At 40.2% G+C, this 25281-nt stretch overlaps 1 protein-coding gene across 2 annotated transcripts in view; it reads right to left on the bottom strand.

Annotated features, from left to right (window-relative positions):
• The window catches only part of dnah1 (dynein, axonemal, heavy chain 1), a 422195-nt gene that overhangs the window by 288751 nt on the left and 108163 nt on the right, over positions 1–25281 (bottom strand). For both annotated transcript variants that reach the window (XM_043708503.2, XM_087994517.1), the window contains 9 exons: positions 24239–24380; positions 22137–22292; positions 20854–21052; positions 11230–11483; positions 9420–9632; positions 9005–9169; positions 6537–6658; positions 4319–4424; positions 38–217 (listed from right to left, as the gene is read on the bottom strand). In XM_043708503.2, coding sequence (XP_043564438.2) covers positions 38–217; positions 4319–4424; positions 6537–6658; positions 9005–9169; positions 9420–9632; positions 11230–11483; positions 20854–21052; positions 22137–22292; positions 24239–24380 — 1537 coding nt within the window. The remainder of the gene's footprint in view (positions 1–37; positions 218–4318; positions 4425–6536; positions 6659–9004; positions 9170–9419; positions 9633–11229; positions 11484–20853; positions 21053–22136; positions 22293–24238; positions 24381–25281) is intronic.

Genomic DNA, 25281 nt, shown 5'->3' with positions numbered 1-25281 from the left:
GGGCCAATGAAACAACAACATCCACACATTCTCTTACCTCTGGATATGTTTTCAATGATCGCTCAATATTATCTTTTACACTTTCCTTCATCACCTTTTCTACATCCAGCAGCCAGTCCTCCACATTTCCAGTGGGATAGATTGTTCTGAAGAGTTCAATCTCCTCTCCTTCTGCAGAGTACATATGCGTGATGTTGAGGTCCTCCTGGAAATGTAACTATTAAATAGAAAATGTTAAACCTTTATACTATAACAGCAAAATTAGAAAACATAAATAAATCTAATGTAATTTAAGACAGAACTGGATTTAAACTGGCTATCAAGAAGCAGGGGGGTCTCGAAACTTTCTGTTTCCCTAAGAACCTGTAAAACCTATGTATTGCCGTGCATAAGGCTTTACTGGAACAGAATTTGGTAAGAAATGTAAAATGAGGCTCTAGTGCATCAAATTTTTGGATTGAGACACTAAGTTAATACAGAGAGATTTGCTCGCTTGGGCAGACAATCCATCCTCCTCCTACTTGATCTTTCAGCTTTGATACAACTAACCACACCACCATTCTCCATTGTCATCCAGCCCGGTGGGACTGCACTTGTCAAGTTCAATTCTTCTCAATTTAATTATAACAAGTGTATCACTTGCAATAGATTATCTTCCACTCCTACACCATTACCATTGGTGCCTCTCATAGGTGTATCCTTGGCCCCTCCCATTTTTCTCAGAGAAAGTGAGAACTGCAGATGCTGGAGATCAGAGTTGAAGAGTGTGGTGTTGGAAAAACACAACCGGTCAGGAAGCATCCGAGGAGCAGGAGAGTCGACGATTTGAGCATAAGCTCTTCATCAGGAATGAGTAGGCAACTCAAAAGGGCTGAGAGATAAGTGGGAGGGGGGTGAGGCGGGGGGAAGGCGGCTGGGAATGCAATAGGTAGATGAAGGTGGGGGTGATGGTGATAGGTCGGAGCAGAGGGTGGAGTGGATAGGTGGGAAGGAAGATGGACAGGTAGGATAGTTCAAGAGGATGATGCCGGTTTGGAAGGTTGGATCTGGGATAAGGTGGGGGGAGGGGAAATGAGGAAACTGGTGAAATCCATATTGACCCCATGTGGTTGGAGGGTCCCAAGATGGAAGATGAGGCGTCCTTCCTCCAGGCGTTGGGTGGTTAGAATTTGGCAGTGGAGGAGGCCCAGGACTTGCATGTCCTTGGTGGAGTGGGAGGGGGAGTTAACATGTTCAGCCACAGGGCAGTGGGGTTGTTTAGTGTGTGTGTCCCAGAGATGTTCTCTGAAACGTTTCGCAAGTTGACGTCCTGTCTTCCCAGTGTACAGGAGACCACATCGAGAGCAACAGACACAGTAGATGATGTGAGTGGAAGTACAAGTAAATTCTGTCGGATGTGGAAGGATCCTTAGGGGCCATCTCCGCCACCTACAACAGACCCCACCACTAGGATATATTTCCCTCCACACCCCTATCAGCATCCCAGAGAGACCATTCCCTCTGCGACTCTCTTGTTAGGTCCAAGTCCCCACCAATCTACCCTCTACTCCCGGAACCTGCCCCTGGCACTGCAAGAAGTGCAAAACCTGCACCCACATTTCCCCCCTCACCTCCAACCAAGGCTCCAAAGGATCCTTCCACACATTTAACTGTACTTCCACACACGTCATCTACTGTGTCCGTTGCTCTCAATGTGGTCTCCTCTACACTGGGGAGACAGGACGCCAACTTGCGGAATGTTTCAGAGAACATCTCTGGGACACATGCACTAAACAACCCATCAAACGTGGCTGAACACTTTAACACCCCCTCCCATTCCACCAAGGACATGCAAGTCGTGGGCTTCCTCCACTGCCAAACACTAACCATCCGACGCCTGGAGGAAGCACACCTCATGTTCCACCTTGGGACCCTCCAAACACACGGGATCAATGTGGATTGCACCAGTATACTCATTTCCCACCCCGCCCCTCTTATCCCAGATCCAACCTTCCAACTTGGCACCACCCTCTTGAACTATCCTATCTGTCTATCTTTCTTCCCACCTATCCGCTCCACCCTCCACTCTGTTCTATTACCACCACCCCCCACCTTCATCTACTTATCGCATTCCCAGCTACCTTCCCCCAGCCCCACCCCCACCTCCCATTTATCTCTCAGCTCTCTTGGGCCACCTCCTCATTCTTGATGAAGACCTTATGCTTGAAACGTTGAACCTCCTATTTTTCATCTATATGTAGCCTATGGTGATATAATCCAAAATGAAAAAGCCAATTTTCACATGTACTGTATGCCAATGCCAGCCAGCTCTTGGTATGTTTCTTGGCTTCACTGCTGCTAATAAATTATCAGATTGTTTACTGACATCCAGTAGAAATTTTCTCCAATGAAATATTTGGAAAACTGAAGCCATGTGCGTCCAGTCTCTGCTTCCAACTTCATTCCCTAGCTACTGACTCCATTCCTCACACTAGCAACTGTCTGAGACTAAACCAGAACGTTTGCAGTTTTGGAGTGATATGAACTCTCAATCGTACATCTATGCCATCACTAAGGCAGTCTATTTCCCATCTCGATAATCTTGCCTTCTCCTAACATTTTCCTTACCTCAATACATCTTCTGCCTGGGTCCTTACTAATACCAAGCTCTATTGCCCCGGCAGTCAGTTCTATCTTAACTCCAAATCGAGGTTCACCTTAATTTTAAAATCTCATTCCTGTTTTCAAATCTGTTTGCGGCCTCACTCCCTTCCCGCCTCTGTAGGGTCTTCCATATCCACAACCCTTTATAGTACCTGTGCTCAATTAATTCTAGCCTTTTAACCATCCCTGATTTTAATTGCTTCAAATAATTCCCTCCCTATGTCTTCCCACCTTTCTATCTTCCTTCAAGACATTCGTTAAAATCTACTCCTTCAAAACATGCTTTTTAACAATCTACCGTAATATCATCTTAAATGATATCATGATTAACTTCATTTTTGACACTTCTATGAAGTATCTTGGAATGTTTTATTACAAATAAAGTAGTATATAAATTTGATGTTTACCCTGAAGTGGAAGTTTTTTGATATGATGTTTACATTTGGGCATCTTAATTTCGATTGCAAAAAGGTATTAAGCTTTAACCCAGAAAATAATGGACAGTTTGTTTGACTTTGGTTGTAAGCAAGTTGTTAGAAAGGATTATTTGTTCAAATACCTTAAAAGTCAATTAATTTTAAGGAATCTCATCATAGTTTCTAAAAAGAATTTTGACTCATAGAATCAAAGAATTGTTACAGTGCAGAAGGAGGCCATTAGCTCATTATGTCTGTACCAGCTCTTCTAATATGTATTATGACAGTGTCATTCTTATCAATTTAGTTATAAGGTTGTTAGTCATTTGAAAGCCAGTGGTACATATCTTTAGAAAAATTATATGACAAAATGCCCCATTGAAAGGTAATAAACAGCACTGTGCTTTGAGGCACTGATGGGCAAGTTTTGAATTGAGTAAAGAATTGTTAACATTTCTATTTCCAAAAGATTGTTAATAATGGCAGAGGCTGTGTATAAGGATCAGCAATTTTTGGAGTTTAACAAGGATTAAATATTAAGGTTTACTTGAATGCAATTTTTCTTCAGGTCACATTATAAATTGTAACCATTTTTTGTCCTCTCATGAACTGCGGAATATAGAGGCCCTATAAAAGGTTTGGAAGGGGCCTTGTTGGGGAATTAGGATATCGCCCTGAAAAATATATTATGAATTATCCCTTATACAATTTAACTTTGGAATCAAGTTTAAAAAAATACTGCGCTGTCTGTACATCTCTATTTTCCCCTGCCCACAAATTAATTCTAGCTATCTTCATGAAATGCCCTGACATTGATGTTTACAACTAAAACATTCTTGATAATATTGTTTTATTGATCAAGATAATCAGATGTTTGTGCTGGGATTGGAACATTTCCAACACCAAGCATCATAATCAGATATTCCTAAATCATCTTGAAACATTCAGACACTCAGTAAAGCTTCCTCCACTCTGCCTCAGCCCTAACTTCCGAAAGTTTGCTTTTTACTGCAGCAGTCTGGCATTTAAGAAAAAAAACCCAGGCAGGCATTCTCCGGTGCTTGAACATGTTTAGTTCCAGCTGAAACAATGGCCATTATTTTGTTTGGTGCTCACTTGCCCACCAGAAGCTAGATTATGACCCTTCAAATTCATTTTACAGAGGGATTCTACAGCAGCAGAAAGAGGGTCCCAGAGATTGAGATTTAGCACTTAACCACTGTGTTTTAGCTCCTTTGTTTCCTTCTCTTTTGACTTACAAGAGCAATATTTTCAAAACACTTCCGCAGGTGAGGCTGAACAGCAGTAGGATCTTTAGTCTGAGACAAGATCTCAAGTAATTCATCATCTGACAAGAAGTAGAATCTGTAATAAAAAAAATTAAAATTTCTGCTCTTTGTGCAATTTTGTAATTAGACTACCACACTTATATTTATCTACCTGTTGTACTTACCCAGTGCCAAAGATGGAATTGTTATATGCTTATTTCCTAACCTTCCAATTCTACTTCAAAGATGGTTGCTCTATGATATTGCACAGAAGGGCTGTAAGTAAAATGAATAAATGGAGCAAATCCAGCGGGATCTGGATTGATCATGCAAGGAATGGGCTTATGAATAATAGACTCTATTTAATATGAAAACCTGCAATATCGTGATTCTGGAGAAATGCAAAGAGCAATATGAATATGAATTGCATCTGCACATTTGCGGGAGGCAACACAGGAGCGAAATCTGGCAGTGCCTGGTGAATAGCTTGTTGATGCCATCAGCATGGTAACCAGTGGAAGAAGAAGAAAAACCAAACAGGATCTTGTGATTTATGGCTGTGGTAGTCCAAAATAATACATATTGTATATAGAACACTGCTTTGTGTCCACTTGAACTAATCTGGTTACCTTATAAAAAGGAGAGCATTAATATTAATGTTTACACTACAAGAGGTGACTATTTGAAGCCTTTATGATTCCAGGGGTTATAAATAAATTGAACCCAATAAAACATTAACATACCATAAACTCTGAAGCCAGGGAGCACAGATTTAATATTAAAAATAAACTTAATGCACAGTATATGTTTAACGATACATTTACATGTTTAGATAATTTTACTTGGTGACTTCAATGCAAAGGTTGATGTATGTGTGTGACAGGTCATCAAAAAATGGCTGTGGAAGGTGTAAAAGGAATGGTCTACTCTTGCGGAAAATCTGTACTGAACATGATCTTTTAATCACTAATTTATTTTTTGCCTCCCGATTTGCAACACCATGTCTTAAATATCAGCATGTAATTAACTATTTCATCACTAGGCATGTGGACAAGTAGGACGTGCATGAAATCATAGCTAGTACAACATTAATCGCTGGACTGACCATCATTTTATCATTTCAAGATATATCTCCAACCTAACTGTGGCCAAGGCAAGGAGCTCCAGAAGTGTCTCAATGTCTCAAGGCTCAAAAAAGCTGTTGTGAAGAGATCTCTCAGAGAAATTCAAGAATTGGCTAGGTACCGCAAACACAGACATCACTGTATTCAGGACGACTCTTCTGTACTCACTGCTGTACAGATACCTGGCTCTACTTCTTATTTGAATCAGGATTGGTTTGATAAGAGCAATGAGGTAATCCAGAAATTACTGAAGAAACATTATTTCTTCAAAATGTATATTATTGACAAGTGGTCACTGTTCAAGAACAATGACTAATGAGACATTCATAGGCCATTCAATGCAAACTCAGAGACGCAAGATGCGTGGCTGAATCAGAAAGTAGACAAACATCAGTCATGTTCATAACAAAAAGACTGGAAGTGATTTTGTAATGTTTTGAAACCTATATATATGGATTTATGTCCTTGGTGCCAATAATCTACACTGTTCACAGAAAAAGCTCAAGTTCTAGAAAGGTGACAGAACATCTTAATCACACTCTCAACTGACCTTAGTCAATCAATGAATAAGCAATCAACTGCTCTCTTGATGACTCTTTCAGTGTTATAAATGATGAAAGCAATTCAACTCCTGTCCAGCGACAAAGCTAAAATAGCTGATGTTAATCCAGGTAAACCATTGGACAGAATTGGACTATTAGTCCAAATTTAAGCTAGTCTTTGAAGTGGGATTTAAACCAGCAATCTGAGGACTCAGATGAAATAGTATTGTCATTGCACCACATTTGAAAAATTATATTAGGTTGAAACGGGTGGTCTCAAAGGAAAGACTTCATTTTAGACACTGGAATTTCTTGGCATAGACAAATATTGCAAAACTATTTTTAAGGAGACCTTCAATTTTCTTTCACCCAGCTAATTTCATTTTCTTCAATTAAACTGATTTGATTCTGAATTTGTTTCATAACCTAGCACTTATTACTCATAAAACAAACAGATGTTCTACTACACAATCTCTCTTACCATCAACTCCAGAAAAAAATGTTCACATAAAATTGGCATTGAAAAGAATATTAATCTCTTACCTTGGGAAGGAAGCTCTCTTTGTCTCCAGATATTCACTTAGACCTTTCTGTACAAGATCCAATTGTTTGTTACATTCACGTAAGTTGTCCAGTAACCTTAATTCAGGACATATCTCAATAACCTGTTAAAAGAATCCAAGATGTCAATCAATAAGCAATCTCCTCCTGAGCCCATTGTAACAAAGGCAAATGGCAGTAACAATCAATTTTGTACTACAGAATTTGCTCATTTGGAATACCAGAATGTGTTGCTTTAACAAAACCCTCCTGTCTTCTCAAGGTCCAGTTGAAGAGGTTTCATCAGATGTGGCTTCTTTTGCATAACAACAGCACGGCAGAGCCATTGGCATGTGTATCTTGATCGACATTATTTTCACAGCCTATTACAATGTTGTTGCTTGATGGGAGATATTCAGTACATTTGATCTAAGTTCAATGCTTTTTAATTTATGTATTGAATAGGCTCTGGCACCTGTCTACAATCTTTTCATTAATTCCAGAAATTAATTCCAGAATCTTCACCCCACAACATCAATTCAGATTTTTAAAGTACCTTTCAAGTACCAAAAGTTTCTAAGGCATTTCACAGTGGCAGTATGTGACAAATGTCACCAGTAAGCACATAATAAGATAATGGATGGATGGTCAAAAGATGGGTCAAAGAGATAGGTTTAAAGGAAATGCTTATAGGAGGAAAGAAAGGTGGAGAAACTTATGAAGAAAATTCCAGTGTTTAAGGCCTACTCATCTGAAGATATGGTTACCAGAGGTGGTACCTTTAAGAGAGAGAAATTCAAGATATCTGAATTGAAAGAGTGTTGCAATGCTGCAGTGGGTTACGGTGAGAAAAGGGGAGATTAGTCACCAAGGTCTTATGGTGGGATTTGGACATTAGCGTCTTGGCAGTAGAGATAGGATCTAATCAACCTTTGCGTGATCTAGCCAGAACTGATGATGAACTACTATAAGAACTGTCCACCTTAAACATTAACCATATATATTTGTATCCCTTAATCTTAAGGAAGAAGAGCTAAGGGCCAAACCAGGGAAATGGCCAGGGTGAAAGAAAGCACTAGTTGTAAGGAGGGTCTTGAGAAGATTAACAACAGCAGACTATCACAGTGAACAGAGGACAAACACTTGGGTGACGCTAGTGAATGTGGAGAGATTTTAGTTTGAGAACCAGACAGGGAAGAAAACAGGGTTGAGAGATAAATGCAAGTGATTTTGGATTGACACAAGGAAAGTTGTGAGTGAAATGGCAAGGTCGGGGGGTGGCTAAGAATAGAGGCACATAAACTCAGAAGAAATAGACATGATGAGTTGAGATGGAAGTTGAATTAATTTAGGATAAGACAATGCTCAGTGCAAGAGCTGAGGGAGGAAAGGAGAGAGATATACTAAGGTGAAATTTGCCAGTGTGTTGGAAAGGAAGTAGAGAACAAGGATTTAAATAACAAGTGAGGAAGGTGAAATAACATGAGATGTCAAAAAGAGGAGAAAGTGTCCCTTTGAAAGAAAAATAGGAGACAGACCAAGGTATGGTTTGTAAAGAGTGAGAACACCATCCAGATAGTTTTGATGGGGCATGTGGTAGACGATACAGCCAGTCAGAGATGCTTCATTTAGGGAGAAGATGTTATTAATCTTCAATCAGGTTGATCTCAATGTGGTCAACCACAATAAGTTCCAGGATGCCAAAGGTCTTCTTCACAATTGAATGTGTATTCTGGAGGGAGTTGTGGAGAGGGGCAATGAGAGCTGGTCCACTGGCAGAGTCAAGGGGCTAGCACTGAGAAGGGTGAGAAAGGTTAAGCCATGGAGGGATTGTTGAGTGGGAAGGTTAATGTAAAAATATGATGTGGTAGGTGGGGTACAGCTCATAAGGAGGCTATAACAGACACTTTGTAATATGCCAAGGAAAGCAAAGAGCAGCTACAGGCTTATTTATGAGTGAGACAACCCTGACCTGGTGGCAAAAGAATAGGAAGTTTGAGGGGAGCTAAAAAGGTGGGGTAGGTATGTGAGAGAAATAAAGGAGCTTTGATAACGGAAGAGAGGAATCTGGAAGGTGTAAGGTGAAAAGAGATTTTAAAAATGTTGGAGAAAAGAAAAATTTGGAATAGAAGTGGGTTTAAGTCAGGAGTGGCAGCCAAAACATGCATGGAAATAAATATAGGGAAACTCAGGCTATGTAGCAGGATTAGAAAACAAATATTCTGGTAGTAAGTGGGAAATAGGGATGATGCATGCAAGTCTCCAAATGAATTGAAAGGTAATGTTTTGTAAGATGCGATGTTCTAGGTATTTCCATTAGAATGAAGAGCCAGTTGGTTCCAAAATCAAACAGGACACTTATCAGCGTTCTTAACTAGATGCATGGTGCAGGAAGCCAATGAAAGAGAGAATACAAAAAAAATTCTTGAAAGATGTTCATTCTGTTAAAAATAGCATGATAGCAACAATACCTTTCTGTTTTCATTTACATTTCTCATGATAGTTATCCATAATCGCTCCATGGTATGGTATCGTTTACTTTCCACTGGCAATTGTCTGTTGATGTCCTCAGAACTGAAGATAGGTTCTAGGTAAAGCCAGGATCTCTGACACAGCAGCCACTCATCCAGAACATCCTGAAACAACATGAAACACAAATATAGTGTAATCCTTACTAACGCTAATGACAAATACAACTGCTTATTTTATTCAAGTGAATTAATTTGACTAGATCCTATGGAAAGGCCAGATTAAATCTAATACTTTATTTCTTATAGGGTTTAGAAGACCAGGTTTACCAGCACTTTTTTCCCATTATTTATGATTTAAAGGTTGATTGATATATGAAACTGAAATTAAATGACATGCCTAAAAATTCTTGCTCACCTGTGTCATGCGCAGTTTGTTTTCCCAACTACTGATCCTTGCCTCATATGCCTTCTTGAAGGGTGAGAAAGACATGCTCTGTGTCATGACAATATGATCATCCAATAACTGAGAGGCTTCATCTGGACTTTTCAAAATATATGTTCCAGTTTCTTTGTATGGCATGACATCAAAATTAATATCTTCCCACTCACCCTCCATCTTATCAAGGGCCTATGAATAAGAAGATATCAACATTAATAGTGAGAGATCACTTTATTTGCAAAGAAATGTAGAAAACAGGAAAAGGAGTAGGCCATTTAGCCCATTTATCCCACTCTGTTGTTCAATATGATCATGACTGATCCTTTATCTCAACGCTATATTTTCGCTCTCTCCCTGTGCCTCCTGACACCTTTCGCCTCTAGAAATTTCTTTCTTTCTTAAATATATCCAATGACTTGGCTTCCATAGTACTCTGTGGTAAAGTTCTACAGATTCACCATTCTCTGAGTGAAGACATTTTTCCTCATCTCAGTTGAAAATGACCTGAGACCATGACCACCTGTCTTGGGCCCCTTGGTCAGAGAAACATCATCCCAGCATTAAGACTATCCAGCCCTGTCAGAATTTTATATGTTTCGAAGAGGTTCAGCATGCTTCCTCCTTGCTGTTGCAGCCTCAGGGGTAGCTTTAGAGGCCGTATAGTAAAGTGGCATACCATAGCCACTTGTGAAATTATGAAGTCACGGTTGGAACAAAAAAAATGAAATTTGTATTAACTTTGTATGCATTATTTCTTTTTAAATAATTTATGTAAATAAAATGGCTCCAGATTAATTATGGCAATTTAAGCAGATTTTACTGCACTTTCATAAATACATGTAACAATAAATTAATATACTATATGCTTTCCAAAACCCACAATGCTCAGAATCCTATTGGATTCCTCCCTATGTCTCTTAGTGGAAACTATTTAATATTCTGCCTTTTGCACACCACCATCTATATGGTGACAATCTGAGAAACTGCCAAAAATATGGAAAAGTTATAATATAAAAAGAGGCCATTTAGCCCATTGTGGTTTCACCAGCTGAATAAATTAACCTGATGAAGGGCTTGTGCCTGAAACGTCGACTCTCCTGCTCCTCGGATGTTTTTCCAGTGCCACACTTTTTGTCTGCAATCTCCAGCACCTGCAGTCCTCACTTCCTCCTGAATAAATTAGCCATCCATTCTAATCTCATTTACCAGCACTTGATCCTTTTTTTTAAAATAAGTTTAGGATTTCTGCTTTAGCCACAAAACTGGGCAGCAAACTCCAGATACCCACCAAAACATTTTCCCTCAGGTCCACTCTAATCATCTTAACCACCTTAAAACTGTGCCCTCAAGAATTGATCTATCTGCTGGGGGAAAAATGCTTCCCTAACTACTTTGTTTAAACCCTCATTATTTTATATATCTCAGTTAAAACACCACTCAGCCTCCTCTGTTCTCAGGCAAAAAACATTAACGTATTCAATTTTCTTTCACACCTGCAATTTTTTCAAGCCCGTTTAAATCATCTCTGTAATTTTTTTTTTACAGAAATTATGCCCTTCCTGTGATGTGGTGATCAGAACTGTACACAAATTTCCAGCCATGACCCTTCCTCAAAACAGTTCTGAACACTCAACCCAAAATGTTAACTCTGCTTTCTCTCCACAGAAAGTGCCATATTTGCTGAGCTTGTCCAGCAATCTCTATTTTTGTTTCTGATTTACAGAATCTGCAGTTTTTCCAATTTTTATTTTGTATAAAGTATCAAAATCATATTTGAAATACCTACCTGTTCTATGGCATACTCCTTTCCAGCTACTTCTGCCACCTTAGAAATAGTCTCTACATGATCTTGAAGATTCATGTCCAAACACCGGGAAAATGTTAGGTTAGCCTTAGGTTTAACAGCTATTTGGATTTGTTCTGATATCATATCCCAGTGTCTGTTTCGCATGCCAGGATTCCGCAGTGCTTGAATCAGTGGGATATGTGGCTTAAAGTCTTCAACCATTGATCGGATTTTTATTGCAACTTCTGCAAGGCCTGTAAATAGTGAATGAATGTCAGACTGCAAGGGTTACAATGTTTCACGGATTTCTTAATATTGTGGGTGAGGCTAAAAAGAGAAAGCAACAGAAAATCCATCAACTACTGTGGTTTACATTGTTACTTATTGAAAGTTTAAATGCTCCTTGAATGACATCCCATTTAATAAAATAATCATGGGAGTACAACAAATATGTCTTGAACTTTTAAACGAAGGCCACTTTGCTAAGAAAAAGGCATTGGGTATGCTAGCAACAGTGTGCGAGGAGCAGGGAACTCAAATAGAGTCATAGGACTGGAAGAAGGTCACATGGCCCAGTTTGCAAATGGAAGAAGACTAGTGCATTTTTTAAAATTCAATGAGCGAGAGTTTAAGACTTACTGAGAGGCAACAGCAAAGTGTGTGAACTGAAAGTCATTTTCATGTGTTACAGCACTGTTCCCAAAGAGGATTTTCTTAGAATGTTCCCACCATTTAATACAAAGGGATTTTAGCCAACTACAATTGTTCCAGGAAGACATACCAACGCTATCAGTTTTGTATGTGCGCAGAATAACTTGGAGTTGGAATACCAATTGGGACCATCTATGATTTATTCTTCTTTCGTGAGTTTTACTATTAGTTGAACAAAGGACTTTAAAGTTCACATCCTGCGGAGTTTTAATTTTATGTTTCTCTTCAGACTTAAAAACAGGTGTGTGCATTGTTTTTTTATTTAAAAGAGTAGATATTTTTGCATAATTCAATATTCATATCTTTGAGTGAGTTTGGTTTTGGTAACACACTGATTATTTGTTAATTATTTGATGAAAAAAAAATGTCTTAATACTGAACCTGGCATAGTCTGAGACCTATGTAATTGGTAAGATTATCACCATGGTTAAATTTAACATTTGTTGTGATCAGTGGAGGAGAGGAACTAGAAAAGAAAACAATAAATCTCTCCAACTTTGGTTGTAACAAAGCTAACATGCAGAAACTCAAGAATTAATATCTTAACAATACACAATTTGGAATGGAGTCAAGCATACCAGTGAGTTAAATATTTGAGTCAAAGAGTAAAGGAAGATGTTTCATTTCATAGAGTACATGGGGAAAAGAAAGCTGTTTAGTTTGGTGATTCAATCTAAACTGAGTTCTAATTAGTGTCCTGGTGAATTGAATAGCTCAGACAGAAGAAAGGGCTTTAAAATAAAAGATTGGGAAGGAGGTATCAGGGGAGGCAAAATTTAGAAATTGAAATGTAAAAGTTGAGGGAATAAAGCAAAGTGGTAAAGTGCAGCAAGAAACGCAAGAAATAAGCAGAAAATAGTCAGGCAAAAGAAAAATTAAAATGAAAGGCTCTGAATTTGAATGAATGAAACACTCATACCAAGATACCAAGAGAACAAAAAGTAATCAGTAAGTTTAATCAATTACAGAAACCTGATTGCAAGGTAGTCAGATTGAGGACTAAATATACTTGTGCACTTGACATTCCAAAATGACAGCCAGAACAGAGAACAGTGTACAATGTTGGTGATGGACAACAACCTTGAAAGTAATACCTAGTGATAAGAAATTATCTTTGCTTGGAAGATCAAGTAACAGCATTAATTTGGATGGAGATTTTCTTATTCATACGTGTAATGTGAGCATTGCATTTATTGCATATCACTATTTGCCCTTGAGAAGGTGGTGATGAGCTGACTGCTTGAACTGTCATAGTCCATTTTCTGTAGACAGACCTATAATGCCATTAGGGAGGTGATTTCAGGATTTTAAAGTTAAAAATCACACAACACCAGATTATAGTCCAACATGTTTATTTGAAAGCACTAGCTTTCGGACTATAACCTGGTGCTGTGTGATTTTTAATTTTTACACCCTAGCCAATACAGGCATCTCCAAATCATGGCTTGTAGGAGAACTTGCAGGACGTGGCGGTGTTCCCTGTATCTGTTGCCATTGTTCTAGATAATAATGATCTTGAGTTTGGAATGGATGTCAATGGATCTTTGGTGAATTTCTTCAGTGCATTTTGCAGATTATTGGAGGGAGTAGATATTTGTGGATGTGGTGCCATTGAAATGAGCTGCTTTGACCTGGGTGGTATAAAGCTTCTTGAATGTTATTGGAATTGCACTCATCCAGTTAAGTGAATATTCCATCACATTCCTGACTTGTGCCTTGTAGATTGTAGACAGGCTTTAGGGAGTTGGAAGGTGCAGTATTCCTAGCCTCTGATCTGTTCTTGTAGCCATTGTATTTATGTGACTAGTCCAGTTGAATTTCTAGTCAATGGTAATGCCCAGGATGTTGATAGTGAGGATTCAGTGATGGTAAAGCCATTGGATATTAAAGGATGGTGGTTAGACTGTCTCTTATTGAAGACGATCAGTACCTGACATTTGTGTGGCACAAATGTGGCTTACCACATCTCAGCCCAAGCCTGGATGCTGTTCAAGTTTTACTATATTTGGACATGGACTGCTTCTGTTTCTGAGGAGTCACAAATGGGGCTGAATATTGTGTACTCATTGGTGGACATCTCCACTTCTTATGATGAAGGGAAGGTTATTGATGAAGCAGCTTTGTATACCTGAAGTATGACTTCTTCTCCTTTAGTTCTAGACCTCTAAAGTCTACCATTGCATTAGCCTTTTTGATTATTTTCTGTACTTGCTCATTATATTTTAATGTTCTATGGACCTAGACTGACAAATTATTTGCATCTCCACTAATTTTGCCCTTTACCACTGAAAAAGTATCCTATTTAATCCAATGTGGATAGCCGCATATTTCTATACTCTGAAATCCATTGGGCACACTTTTCAATACCTCTTTGTATATATCACTTTGTAATTTTGTGCTTCAGCCCTTACAGCTAATAATGTCATTTATTTTTCTGTCAACTTTGGTTAACAATTTTGGACTTTATGAAATTCTTTCTGGAAGTTCATACAAATGTAGGCTATTGACATTTCACCATCAGTTATTCCAGCCAGGTTTTAAAAAAAAATTATTAAGTAGAGTTAGAACATAGAACAATACAGCACAGAACAGGCCCTTCGGCCCATGATGTTGTGCCGAACTTCTAACCTAGATTAAGTACCCATCCATGTACCTATCCAAATGCCGCTTAAAGGTCGCCAATGATTCCGACTCTACCACTCCCAAGGGCAGCGCATTCCATGCCCCCACCACTCTCTGGGTAAAGAACCCACCCCTGACATCTCCCCTATACCTTCCACCCTTCACCTTAAATTTATGTCCCCTTGTAACACTCTGTTGTACCCGGGGAAAAAGTTTCTGACTGTCTACTCTATCTATTCCTCTGATCATCTTATAAACCTCTATCAAGTCACCCCTCATCCTTCGCCGTTCCAACGAGAAAAGGCCGAGAACTCTCAACCTATCCTCGTACGACTTCCTCTCCATTCCAGGCAACATCCTGGTAAATCTTTTCTGCACCCTCTCCAAAGCTTCCACATCTTTCCTAAAGTGAGGCGACCAGAACTGCACACAGTACTCCAACTGTGGCCTAACCAAAGTCCTGTACAGCTGCAACATCACTTCACGACTCTGGAATTCAATCCCTCTGCTAATGAACGATAATACTCCATAGGCCTTCTTACAAACTCTATCCACCTGAGTGGCAACCTTCAAAGATCTATGTACATAGACCCCAAGATCCCTCTGTTCCTCCACCTGACTAAGAACTCTACCATTAACCCTGTATTCCGCATTCTTATTTGTTCTTCCAAAATGGACAACCTCACACTTGGCAGGGTTGAACTCCATCTGCCACTCCTCAGCCCAGCTCTGCATCATATCTAAGTCCCTCTGCAGCCGACAACAGCCCTCCTCACTGTCCACAACTCCACCTATCTTTGTATCATCTGCAAATTTACTGACCCACCCTTCGACTCCCTCATCTAAGTCATTAATAAAAATTACAAACAGCAGAGGACCCAGAACTGATCCCTGCGGAACTCCACTTGTAACTGGGCTCCAGGCTGAATATTTACCATCTACCACCACACTCTGCCTTCGACCGGTTAGCCAGTTTTCTATCCAATTGGCCAAATTTCCCTCTATCCCATGCCTACTGACTTTCCGCATAAGCCTACCATGGGGAACCTTATCAAATGCCTTACTAAAATCCATGTACACTACATCCACTGCTCTACCCTCATCCACATGCTTGGTCACCTCCTCGAAGAATTCAATAAGACTTGTAAGGCAAGACCTACCCTTCACAAATCCGTGCTGGCTGTCCCTAATCAAGCAGTGTCTTTCCAGATACTCATAAATCCTATCCCTCAGTACCCTTTCCATTACTTTGCCTACCACAGAAGTAAGACTAACAGGCCTGTAATTCCCGGGGTTATCCCTATTCCCTTTTTTGAACAGGGGCACAACATTCGCTACTCTCCAGTCCCCTGGTACCACCCCCGTTGCCAGTGAAGACGAGAAGATCATTGCCAACGGTACTGCAATTTCCTCTCTTGCTTCCCACATAATCCTAGGATATATCCCGTCAGGCCCGGGGGACTTGTCTATCCTCAAGTTGTTCAAAATGTCCAACACATCTTCCTTCCTAACAGGTATCTCTTCTAGCTTACCAGTCCATTTCACACTCTCCTCTTCTACAATACGGTCCCTCTCGTTCGTAAATACAGAAGAGAAGTACTTGTTCAAGACCTCTCCTATCTCTTCCGACTCAATACACAGTCTCCCACTACTGTCCTTGATCGGACCTACCCTCGTTCTCGTCATTCTCAGGTTTCTCACATACGCATAAAATGCCTTGGGGTTATCCTTGATCCTATCCGCCAACGATTTTTCATGCCCTCTCTTAGCTCTCCTAATCCCTTTCTTCAGGTCCCTTCTGGCTATCCTGTATCCCTCCACTGCTCTGTCTGAATCCTGTTTCCTCAACCTTATGTAAGCCTCCTTCTTCCTCTTTACCAGACATTCAACCTCTCTCGTCAACCAAGGCTCCCTCACACGACCATTTCTTTCCTGCCTGATAGGTACATACATATCATGGACACGTCGTATCTGCTCTTTGAAAAAGTTCCACATTTCCACCACATCCTTCCCTGACAGCCTATGCTCCCAACGTATGCTCCTCAAATCCTGCCTTACAGCATCGTAATTTCCCTTCCCCCAATTATAAAATCTACCTTGTTGTGCGCACCTATCTCTCTCCATAACCAAGGTGAAAGTCACAGAATTGTGGTCACCATCACCAAAATGTTCACCCACTAACAAGCCCACCACTTGTCCCGGTTCATTACCAAGTACCAAATCCAATATGGCCTCCCCTCTGGTTGGACAATCTACATACTGCGTTAGAAAAGCTTCCTGGACACACTGCACAAACACCGGCCCATCCAATCTACTTGATCTAAAGAGCTTCCAATCAATATTTGGGAAGTTGAAATCGCCCATGACTACGACCCTGTGGCTTCTGCACCTTTCCAAAATCTGTTTCCCAATCTGTTTCTCCACATCTCTGCTGCTATTGGGGAGCCTATAGTAAACACCCAACAAGGTGACTGCACCTTTCCTATTTCTGACTTCAGCCCATACTACCTCCAGAGGCAGATCCCCCTCAAACTTCCTTTCTGCAGCCGTTATACCATTTCTAATTAGCAATGCCACCCCCCCTCCTTTTTTCCCACCCTCCCTAATCTTACTGAAACACCTGTAACCAGGAACCTCCAACAGCCATTCCTGTCCCACATCTATCCACGTTTCCGTGATGGCCACAACATCGTAGTCCCAGGTACCGATCCACGCCTTAAGTTCACCCACCTTATTTCTGATACTCCTTGCATTGAAGTATACACACTTGAGCCCATCTCTGTGTCCGCAAGTACTCCCTGTTAGTACTACCGTCTCCACAGCCTCCCTACATTCTTGGACATCCTGACAAACAGCTAGCTTACTTGCTGGACTACAAGTCCAGATCCCATCCCCCTGCCAAATTAGTTTAAACCACCCCGAAGAGTGCTAGCAAACCTACCCCCCAGGATATTGGTGCCCTTCTGGTTCAGGTGCAACCCGTCCTGTTTGTACAGGTCCCACCTTCCCCAGAATGCAGTCCAATTGTCCAAATATCTGAAGCCCTCCCTCCTACACCAGCCTTGCAGCCACGTGTTCAACTGCACTCTCTCCCTATTCTGTGCCTCACTGTCACGTGGCACCGGCAACAACCCAGAGATGACGACTCTGTCTGTCCTAGCTTTTAGCTTCCAGCCTAACTCCTTGAGCTCTTGAATGACCTCCCCACCCCTCTTCCTACCTATGTCGTTGGTGCCAATGTGTACCACGACTTCTGGCTGCACACCCTCCCCCTTAAGGATTCTGAAGACACGGTCTGAGACGTCTCGGACCCTAGCACCCGGGAGGCAACAAACCATCCGTGAGTCTCGCCCATGTCCACAGAACCGCCTGTCCGTCCCTCTAACTAGAGAGTCCCCTATAACTAGCGCTCTCCTCCTCTCCCCCTTTCCCTTCTGAGTCTCAGAGCCACAGACCCCTTCACTGCAGCTTACACCTGCAACGCTGTCCCCCCCAACAGTTTCCAAAGCTGTATACTTATTTTTTAGGGGAACGACCACAGGGGAACCCTGCACTGCCTGCTTCTTCCCCTTCCCACCTCTAACTGTTACCCAGCTACCTCTGTTCTCCGGCGTAACTATGTCCCTGTAGCTGTCCCTAGTTATAGAGTTTTTCCGCATGGAAAGAAACGTCAGCCCTCCGTGTCCATGCCAGTCATCAAATAACCATCCTTTTTAATCATACTTCCCAGCACTTAGTCTGTAGTCATGTATGCTATGGTGTTTCAAATGTTCTTAAATGTCTTCAGGGTTCCCATTTTTATGGCCGTCTTAGGCAATGGGGAGTTCTAAATACCTGTAACCTTCTGGGTGAAGTTTTTTTTTCAAATATCCTCAAAACCTCCTTGCTCTTACCATAAATCTATGCTCTGTGAGTACTGACTCTTCTACTAAGGGGAAACATTTCTCCCCATCCAGCCTGTCTATGCCTCTCAGAACTTCAATCAGATTGCTCCTCCAACTTTTTAACTCTAAAGGAAACAGCCCCAGCCTATCTAGTCTCTCTGCATAGCTGAATTGTTCCAGTCCGGACAATATCCTAGTGAATCATTTCTACCCCCTTTTTTCTTCTGCTAAATGCTTCCTATAGTCTGGTGACCAGATCTGCACACATTATTCCAGCTGTAGCCTAAATAACTTTATACAGCACCAAAATAATCTCATTTTTTAGTCAAGGCCTTGAATAATAAAATATTCCATGATTCTTCTTAACCACCTTATCTACCTGTTCTTCCGCCTTCAAGGATCTATGTATATGAGGAGAAAGTGAGGTCTGCAGATGCTGGAGATCAGAGCTGAAAATGTGTTGCTGGAAAAGCGCAGCAGGTCAGGCAGCATCCAGGGAACAGGAGAATCGACGTTTCGGGCATAAAGAAGGGCTTATGCCCGAAACGTCGATTCTCCTGTTCCCTGGATGCTGCCTGACCTGCTGTGCTTTTCCAGCAACACCTTTTCAGGATCTATGAATATGCACACTAAGGTCTATCTGATGTTTTGTACTTCCTAGGGTTCTACCTTTTAATGTGTGCTGTCTTGACTTGTTACTCCTCTCCAAGTGCATCACCTCAACTTTTAGATTTACATTCCATTTTCCACTGTTCCACCCATTTGAGACTGCTATCATCCTGCAGTCTAGGGCTTTTGTATTCAGCATACCACTAATTTTTGCATCAGCTTACTGATCATATTTCCTACATTCATGTCTACATTATTCATGTTCACAACAAACAATATGGAATCCAGCAATGAACTCTGTGGGTACACCACTGATCGGGTTCAGTCACTAAACACCTTTTAACCATTACCTCCTGCTTCCTAAACTAAGCCATATTTAAACCCAATTTACCAAATTGCCTTGGATCTCATAAGACACTCTTAGCTTCTTAACCAGTTTTCTATGCAAGACCATGTCAAAAACCTTACAGAAGTCCATGTAAACTGCATCAACTTCATTACCCTCATCTACACACCTAGTCATCTCCTTGAAAAATTTAATCAAATTTGAAGCCATAATGACTATTCTTAAGCAATCCTTTCCTCTCCAAATGGAGATTAATTGTGTTTCTCAGCTTTTTTTTGTAATAGTTTCTCTACCACAAATGATAGACCCAATGCTCTATAGATTCCAGGTTTATCCCTACTATTGTTCTTGAATAATGGTACCACATTAGCTGTCCTCCAAACCACTGGCACCCTACCTGTAGCCAGACAGAATTTAGAAATTAATATCAGAACCTCTGCAATGTCCTCTCTAGTCCAGAACAGCCTGGATACATCTCATATCTCATCTGAACAAGGCTATTTCTCCACTGTCAAAACACTAAAATTACTAATGCCTCCTCTATCTCGCTGTCATTTCATTCAAGTATCATAGTCTCACTCCTTGATTTCTATATCTACATTGTCCTTCTCTACAGTCAATACAAATGCAAAGTAGTCATTTAAAATCTCATCTACATCTTCCAGCTCCACACACAGATTACTATTTTGGTTCTGAGTAGCCTTACTCTTTCCTTGGCTACTTCCTTGTCCCTGGTATACTTAAAAAATGCCTTTGGATTTTCCTTAATAGTATCCTGGTATTGTTTTCTCATAACCCCTCCTTGCCCTCCTCATTCTTTTTTAAGCAACTCCCTGCACTTTCTATACTCCTCTAGGGCATCTGCTACTTTTAGCCTTTGGCATCCACCATAAACTTCCATTTGTTTCTTATCCAATCATGAACATTCCCTGACATCCAGGGTTCTCTGGACTTGTTGGTTCCACCTTTCATCTTTATGGAAAAAGGTTAACATTGCCCTTTCATTAATACCCTTTTGAATGTGTCTGATTTCTCTGATGATGATGATTTTCCTGCAAGTACCTGCTCCCAGTTCACTTTGGCCAGACCTTGTCTTATCATTTAAAATTGGCTTTCCCCAGTTCAGAACCTTTATTTCTGATTCATCTTTGTCCTTTTTCATAATTACCTTAAATCAAAAAGATTTAAATTGAATATTGCTAAATAAGCCACATTTTATTGAAGCTTTTCAACTCACACTCATCAGGCCAATGCTCAAGCTACCTTAAATCAAAAAGATTTAAGGTAGCTTGAGCATTGGCCTGATGAGTGTGAGTTGAAAAGCTTCAATAAAATGTGGCTTCTTTAGCAATACTCAATTTAATTTTTGGATAATCAATTTTTTCAATAAAAATTACTTGAATTATCAGAATTAATTTATATGCTATAAAGGGAATTGAAACAATGATTTACCTGGAATATCCTTAAATAATTTGGTACACCTGTGCAGAGTTTTATAGGACTCAATTACATTCTTCTCAATTTGTTCTGCATCAATGGTAGTCAGTGGATCATTCATCCAGCTGTCATGCCAGCGTAACCAGTCTGATGTCGTTGTCCATAGATCCCGATAGGGATGGAATTCTTTCACCATTTTGTAAAGCCTCTCATACTGTTTACAAAAAATAACAGAGGTCAAATTATACACACCTTTTTTCTTCTGCTAAATGCTTACATTACAAAGATAAACTATTGATTTAGGTGATTAAACAAACACAAAGAATTTTTTTTTAAATGTGAAAGAACTGAAATTGCTGGAAAAACAGGTTTAACAACACCTGTGGAGAGAAATCAGAGATAATGTTTCAAGTCAAGTGAAGGGTTCTCTGAAGAAGGGTCACTCAACCTGAAACATTAACTCTGATTTCTCTCTACATGTGGTGCCAGACATACAAAGAATTTTAATTTTTTTAGAGAAGGAAGTTTCAAGATACTTGTATCAGTAACCTGCTGCATATATTCAAAATCAGTGATTATATGAGTACAGTGAATACGTACTGGACTGCAATTTTGAAATCCAAGGGAACACAAATCAGGAGGGTAATCAACTAGAATAGAAGCAGTCATTCAGGCAATTCATCAGAGGTAGTTTTAATTAATATGTCAGTAATATATGGAGCTATGTGACAATCGGATCCATGCGATCTGTCTTGATAGTGCACGTTATTTGATCTGTGCTATGGGATGCTTGATCATAGTATTCCACACATTAAGTCTCAGAGTTAGAAATAAGTTGTACCTTTATTGCAAATTGTATTACTGTTCTAACTTGTATAATACATTATTGTTGTAGCTTGGATCTTGTAGCCTTATTCCTTTTGTAACTCCCTTGGATCTTACCTTTTCTCTACTTTAAAAATAGAAGTTAGTGGTCCCTAGCCAGATCATCATAACATAACTTGAATGATTTCATCTGTGACCATAACATGAAGTTGGTCGTCAGGTATGTGATCATGACAAATCTGTCAATGTCATTTTGTAGTTGTATATTCCCATCTACCTTACTCACATGCCACCCCAATCAGTCTAGTCAGTAACCCTACATATATGGTTTTCTATATAAGGCATTACTAAATATTGTGAATAGTTGAAATTGTATCTCAGATCACTGTGGTACACCATAAGGTGCTCACCCAAATTTGAGTTCATATCATATCCATTAGGCTTACTCTAGCATTTGATGAAACTATACTCACATTTGTGACTGGCATTTCGAAGAGTCGTTCTCTACTATTATAAAGTTGTGCTAGATGCTGTGACTCAACCAATTGTTTATGGATTCGTCTCACCTCATTAGCGATTTCATGCGCACGATTCATATCAGTATATGCAGAAAATCCAGCTACCACCATCTAAAATGTAAAAGCTGGATGTAAGCATGAGCTACCTAATAAGATAAATCTCTAAACTGATACAATACACTGAGTATTAATGCTCAATGGTAGGAACAGTGACAGATGTGTGATCCACATTTGTCTGTACACAGGCCAATTTATATAAACAACTTACAGGTGGCACCATGGCTCAGTGGTTAGCAGTGCTGCCTCATAGGAGTCAGGGACCCGGGTTCAGGGTGACTTGTGGAGCTTGCAATTCCAGCCTCAGGGTGACTTGTGGAGCTTGCATATTCTCCCCGTGTCTATGTGGGTTTCCACTGGGTGCTCCGGTTTCCTCCCACAGTCCAAACTGGCTGTACTAAATTGCCCATAGTGTTCAGAGATGTGTAGAGTAGGTGCATTAGTCAGGGGTAAGTCTAGAGGAATAGGGTAGGGGAATGGGTCGGGGTGGGTTACTCTTTGGAGGGTCAGTGTAGACTTGTTGGGCCATATGGCCTGTTTCCACACTGTAGGGTTTCTACGATTCTATGAACAGTTGACAGTTATAAGGCCCTGGTACCATAGGAAAACAGCCCAAAGCATTCACAGATGCATAGTTTAACAATTATGATAGGTTAGTAAAAGTTTGACCACGGTGATTGTATTAAGGAGAGGGCTGGAGAAGCTTAGATAAGAAATTCCACACCTTAGGCCCTATGCATCTAAGTTATGGCTGCTAAGGGCAAGTTGAAGGCTGGGGAAATTGTGGGTTGCATCACAGAGATACTGATGGCCGTGGAACTAGAGAACATCAAAAGTAGGGACAAAGCCATGAACAGATTTGAACACAAGATAAACAGTTTAAAAAGGTGTTGGTGAAGTGGGTGTCAACAAAGTTGAAAATTGAACATGATGATACAGTTTAGGAGAGAAAGTGAGGGCTGCAGATGCTGGAGATCAGAGCTGAAAATGTGTTGCTGGAAAAGCACAGCAGGTCAGGCAGCATCCAAGGAACAGGAGAATCGACGTTTCGGGCATAAGCCCTTCTTCAGGAAGCCCTTCATTCCTGAAAAAGGGCTTATGCCCGAAATGTCGATACAGTTTAGGAAATGAGCAGCAGTGTTTTAGATACGTTTAAGTTTATAGGGTGTAGAAAATGGGAGGTTGGTGAAGATTGTTTTGAAATACTCAAATATGAAGGTTAAAAGAAGTAGGGGTGAAGTTTCTAACAGCTGGTGAAATGAGACAAGGCAGAAATAGGTAATGGTATGAGAAAAGTAGTTGGCCTTCCATGGAGAAGATGTGGGATTGGAAGGTCAGTTCAGGGTCAAATAGCTTGTGAAAAGCTTATGTGCTATTCTTAACTTTGTAACTTTCCCCAGCCTCCCTCTAACTCTGGTTTCTTGTGCATGATGAAATCTGTTCAAAGCCATGATGTTAGCCACCGAGACTCTAAGCATTCCAATTTCTCACCTACACTTCTCTACCTCCCAGTCCTTAAAACCCAACTTGTTGACAAAGCTTTTAACAGTATCTCTTTCTTTGCTTGATGTTGTTTCCTATCTTGGGACAATTTTCAGCATTAAAGGCACTGTAGTGACCCAAGTTGTTATTACTGTTGCACTGATACCAGACTTCTCTGATTAGATGATTAGGTTTCGTTAAGGAGGAAACTGGAACTTCACAAGAAAATATGCAGATTCTGGAATAGAAGATACTTTTCAAATCTTAGATAATACCAGTAACCCATTTAAAAAAACTGATGGTTCATTTGGGAATGGCATTTATGTGGAATGTAATGACAGCATGTTACATGATATCTGTCTGGTTACACAATGCATGCAAGTTTTTAGGTGGATGGTGGATCTATCCTGTAACGGGCAAAATTAAAAAGAAAAGATCAATTTGGTCTTTGGCATCCAGGTCATAGGAGCAAAAGATACTCAGCACATTTTATCTCTTCTCTTGCCACAGTGGAATACCTCTAATCCTTCAATCTTCTCCTGCAAAGTGCTTTGGTCTGATAATTGGATTTTACGGAAAAGCTCTTCCTCCTCCATATGTTGCGCTTTTATTAAGTCCATTCGTGTAGTGATTAAGTGAGGTGCAGCAATCGCACTCCATCTGCAAGGAAACAGAATAATTGCCTTAAATGATGAAATGGACAAAACTTTTCACATTTTCTGTAAATTGTGAGACATTGTGCCAGAGACAAATTAATGGCAACAAATAATTGTAATTCAACTGTCACAATAACAAAACTTTTGTGCCACTTTTTAAATATTTGAATATATTTTTCCCTTTAAAAATATGCTATGACATTCATTTAGCGCATAAGCGTTGTTTTTCATACTTGCAGTCCAAAACAGTACAGCTTCTTTTGCCGAACTAATGTGGTGGAAAAGTGTACAATTATTAACACTAATAATCAAACGATACTAAAATAAAATATATGAACTTAGAAATCAGAAAGGTGTAAAACACCTAGGGGAAGAGTCCAATATGATTGAATGCATATGTGCTTATTCCATGCTAAATATCTCCTAACCATCACTTTAATCAGGGCTGCCCTGTAGAAGTGCCTTTGCCCTCTCATGACCCTCTCTACATCAGTCCACAGCAAAACTCCAAAACAAAACCAAGCCTCAGCCAAACGGTTAAACTTTTCTTCGGGATCTAAGCTGGCAAGCCTTTGTAGTTGCTGCTGATATGCAGATTTGAGACAGCAAAAGAATCCCACTAGTTCTAAATTGAGTAAGAAAACTCATAGACAGTACCCAGGAGAGTGAAATCCACCTACATCTGGTCGGGAACAGTTAAATTGCTTAGCAACATTCAAATGAGAGGCAGTCAAAATAAATATCTGGTTAAATAGTCACACAGTTCTCAAGGAGATTGAGACTGGCACAGCCATTTCGGTGATCTCAGAACCATCCTTTAACAAAATTCTCTCTGGATTCCAACCCTTAAGTTTGCACAAAACCTCAGTTAAACTAAGAACCGATACCAGGGAATCTTTACAGAT

This window comes from Chiloscyllium plagiosum, unplaced genomic scaffold (genome assembly GCF_037043375.1).
Source record: "Chiloscyllium plagiosum isolate Xiang-an unplaced genomic scaffold, Cpla_swu_hap1 HiC_scaffold_14, whole genome shotgun sequence".
Taxonomy (NCBI): Eukaryota; Metazoa; Chordata; class Chondrichthyes; order Orectolobiformes; family Hemiscylliidae; genus Chiloscyllium; species Chiloscyllium plagiosum.
Note: the sequence above shows the minus strand (reverse complement) of the source record. Positions and strands in the feature narration are given on the sequence as shown.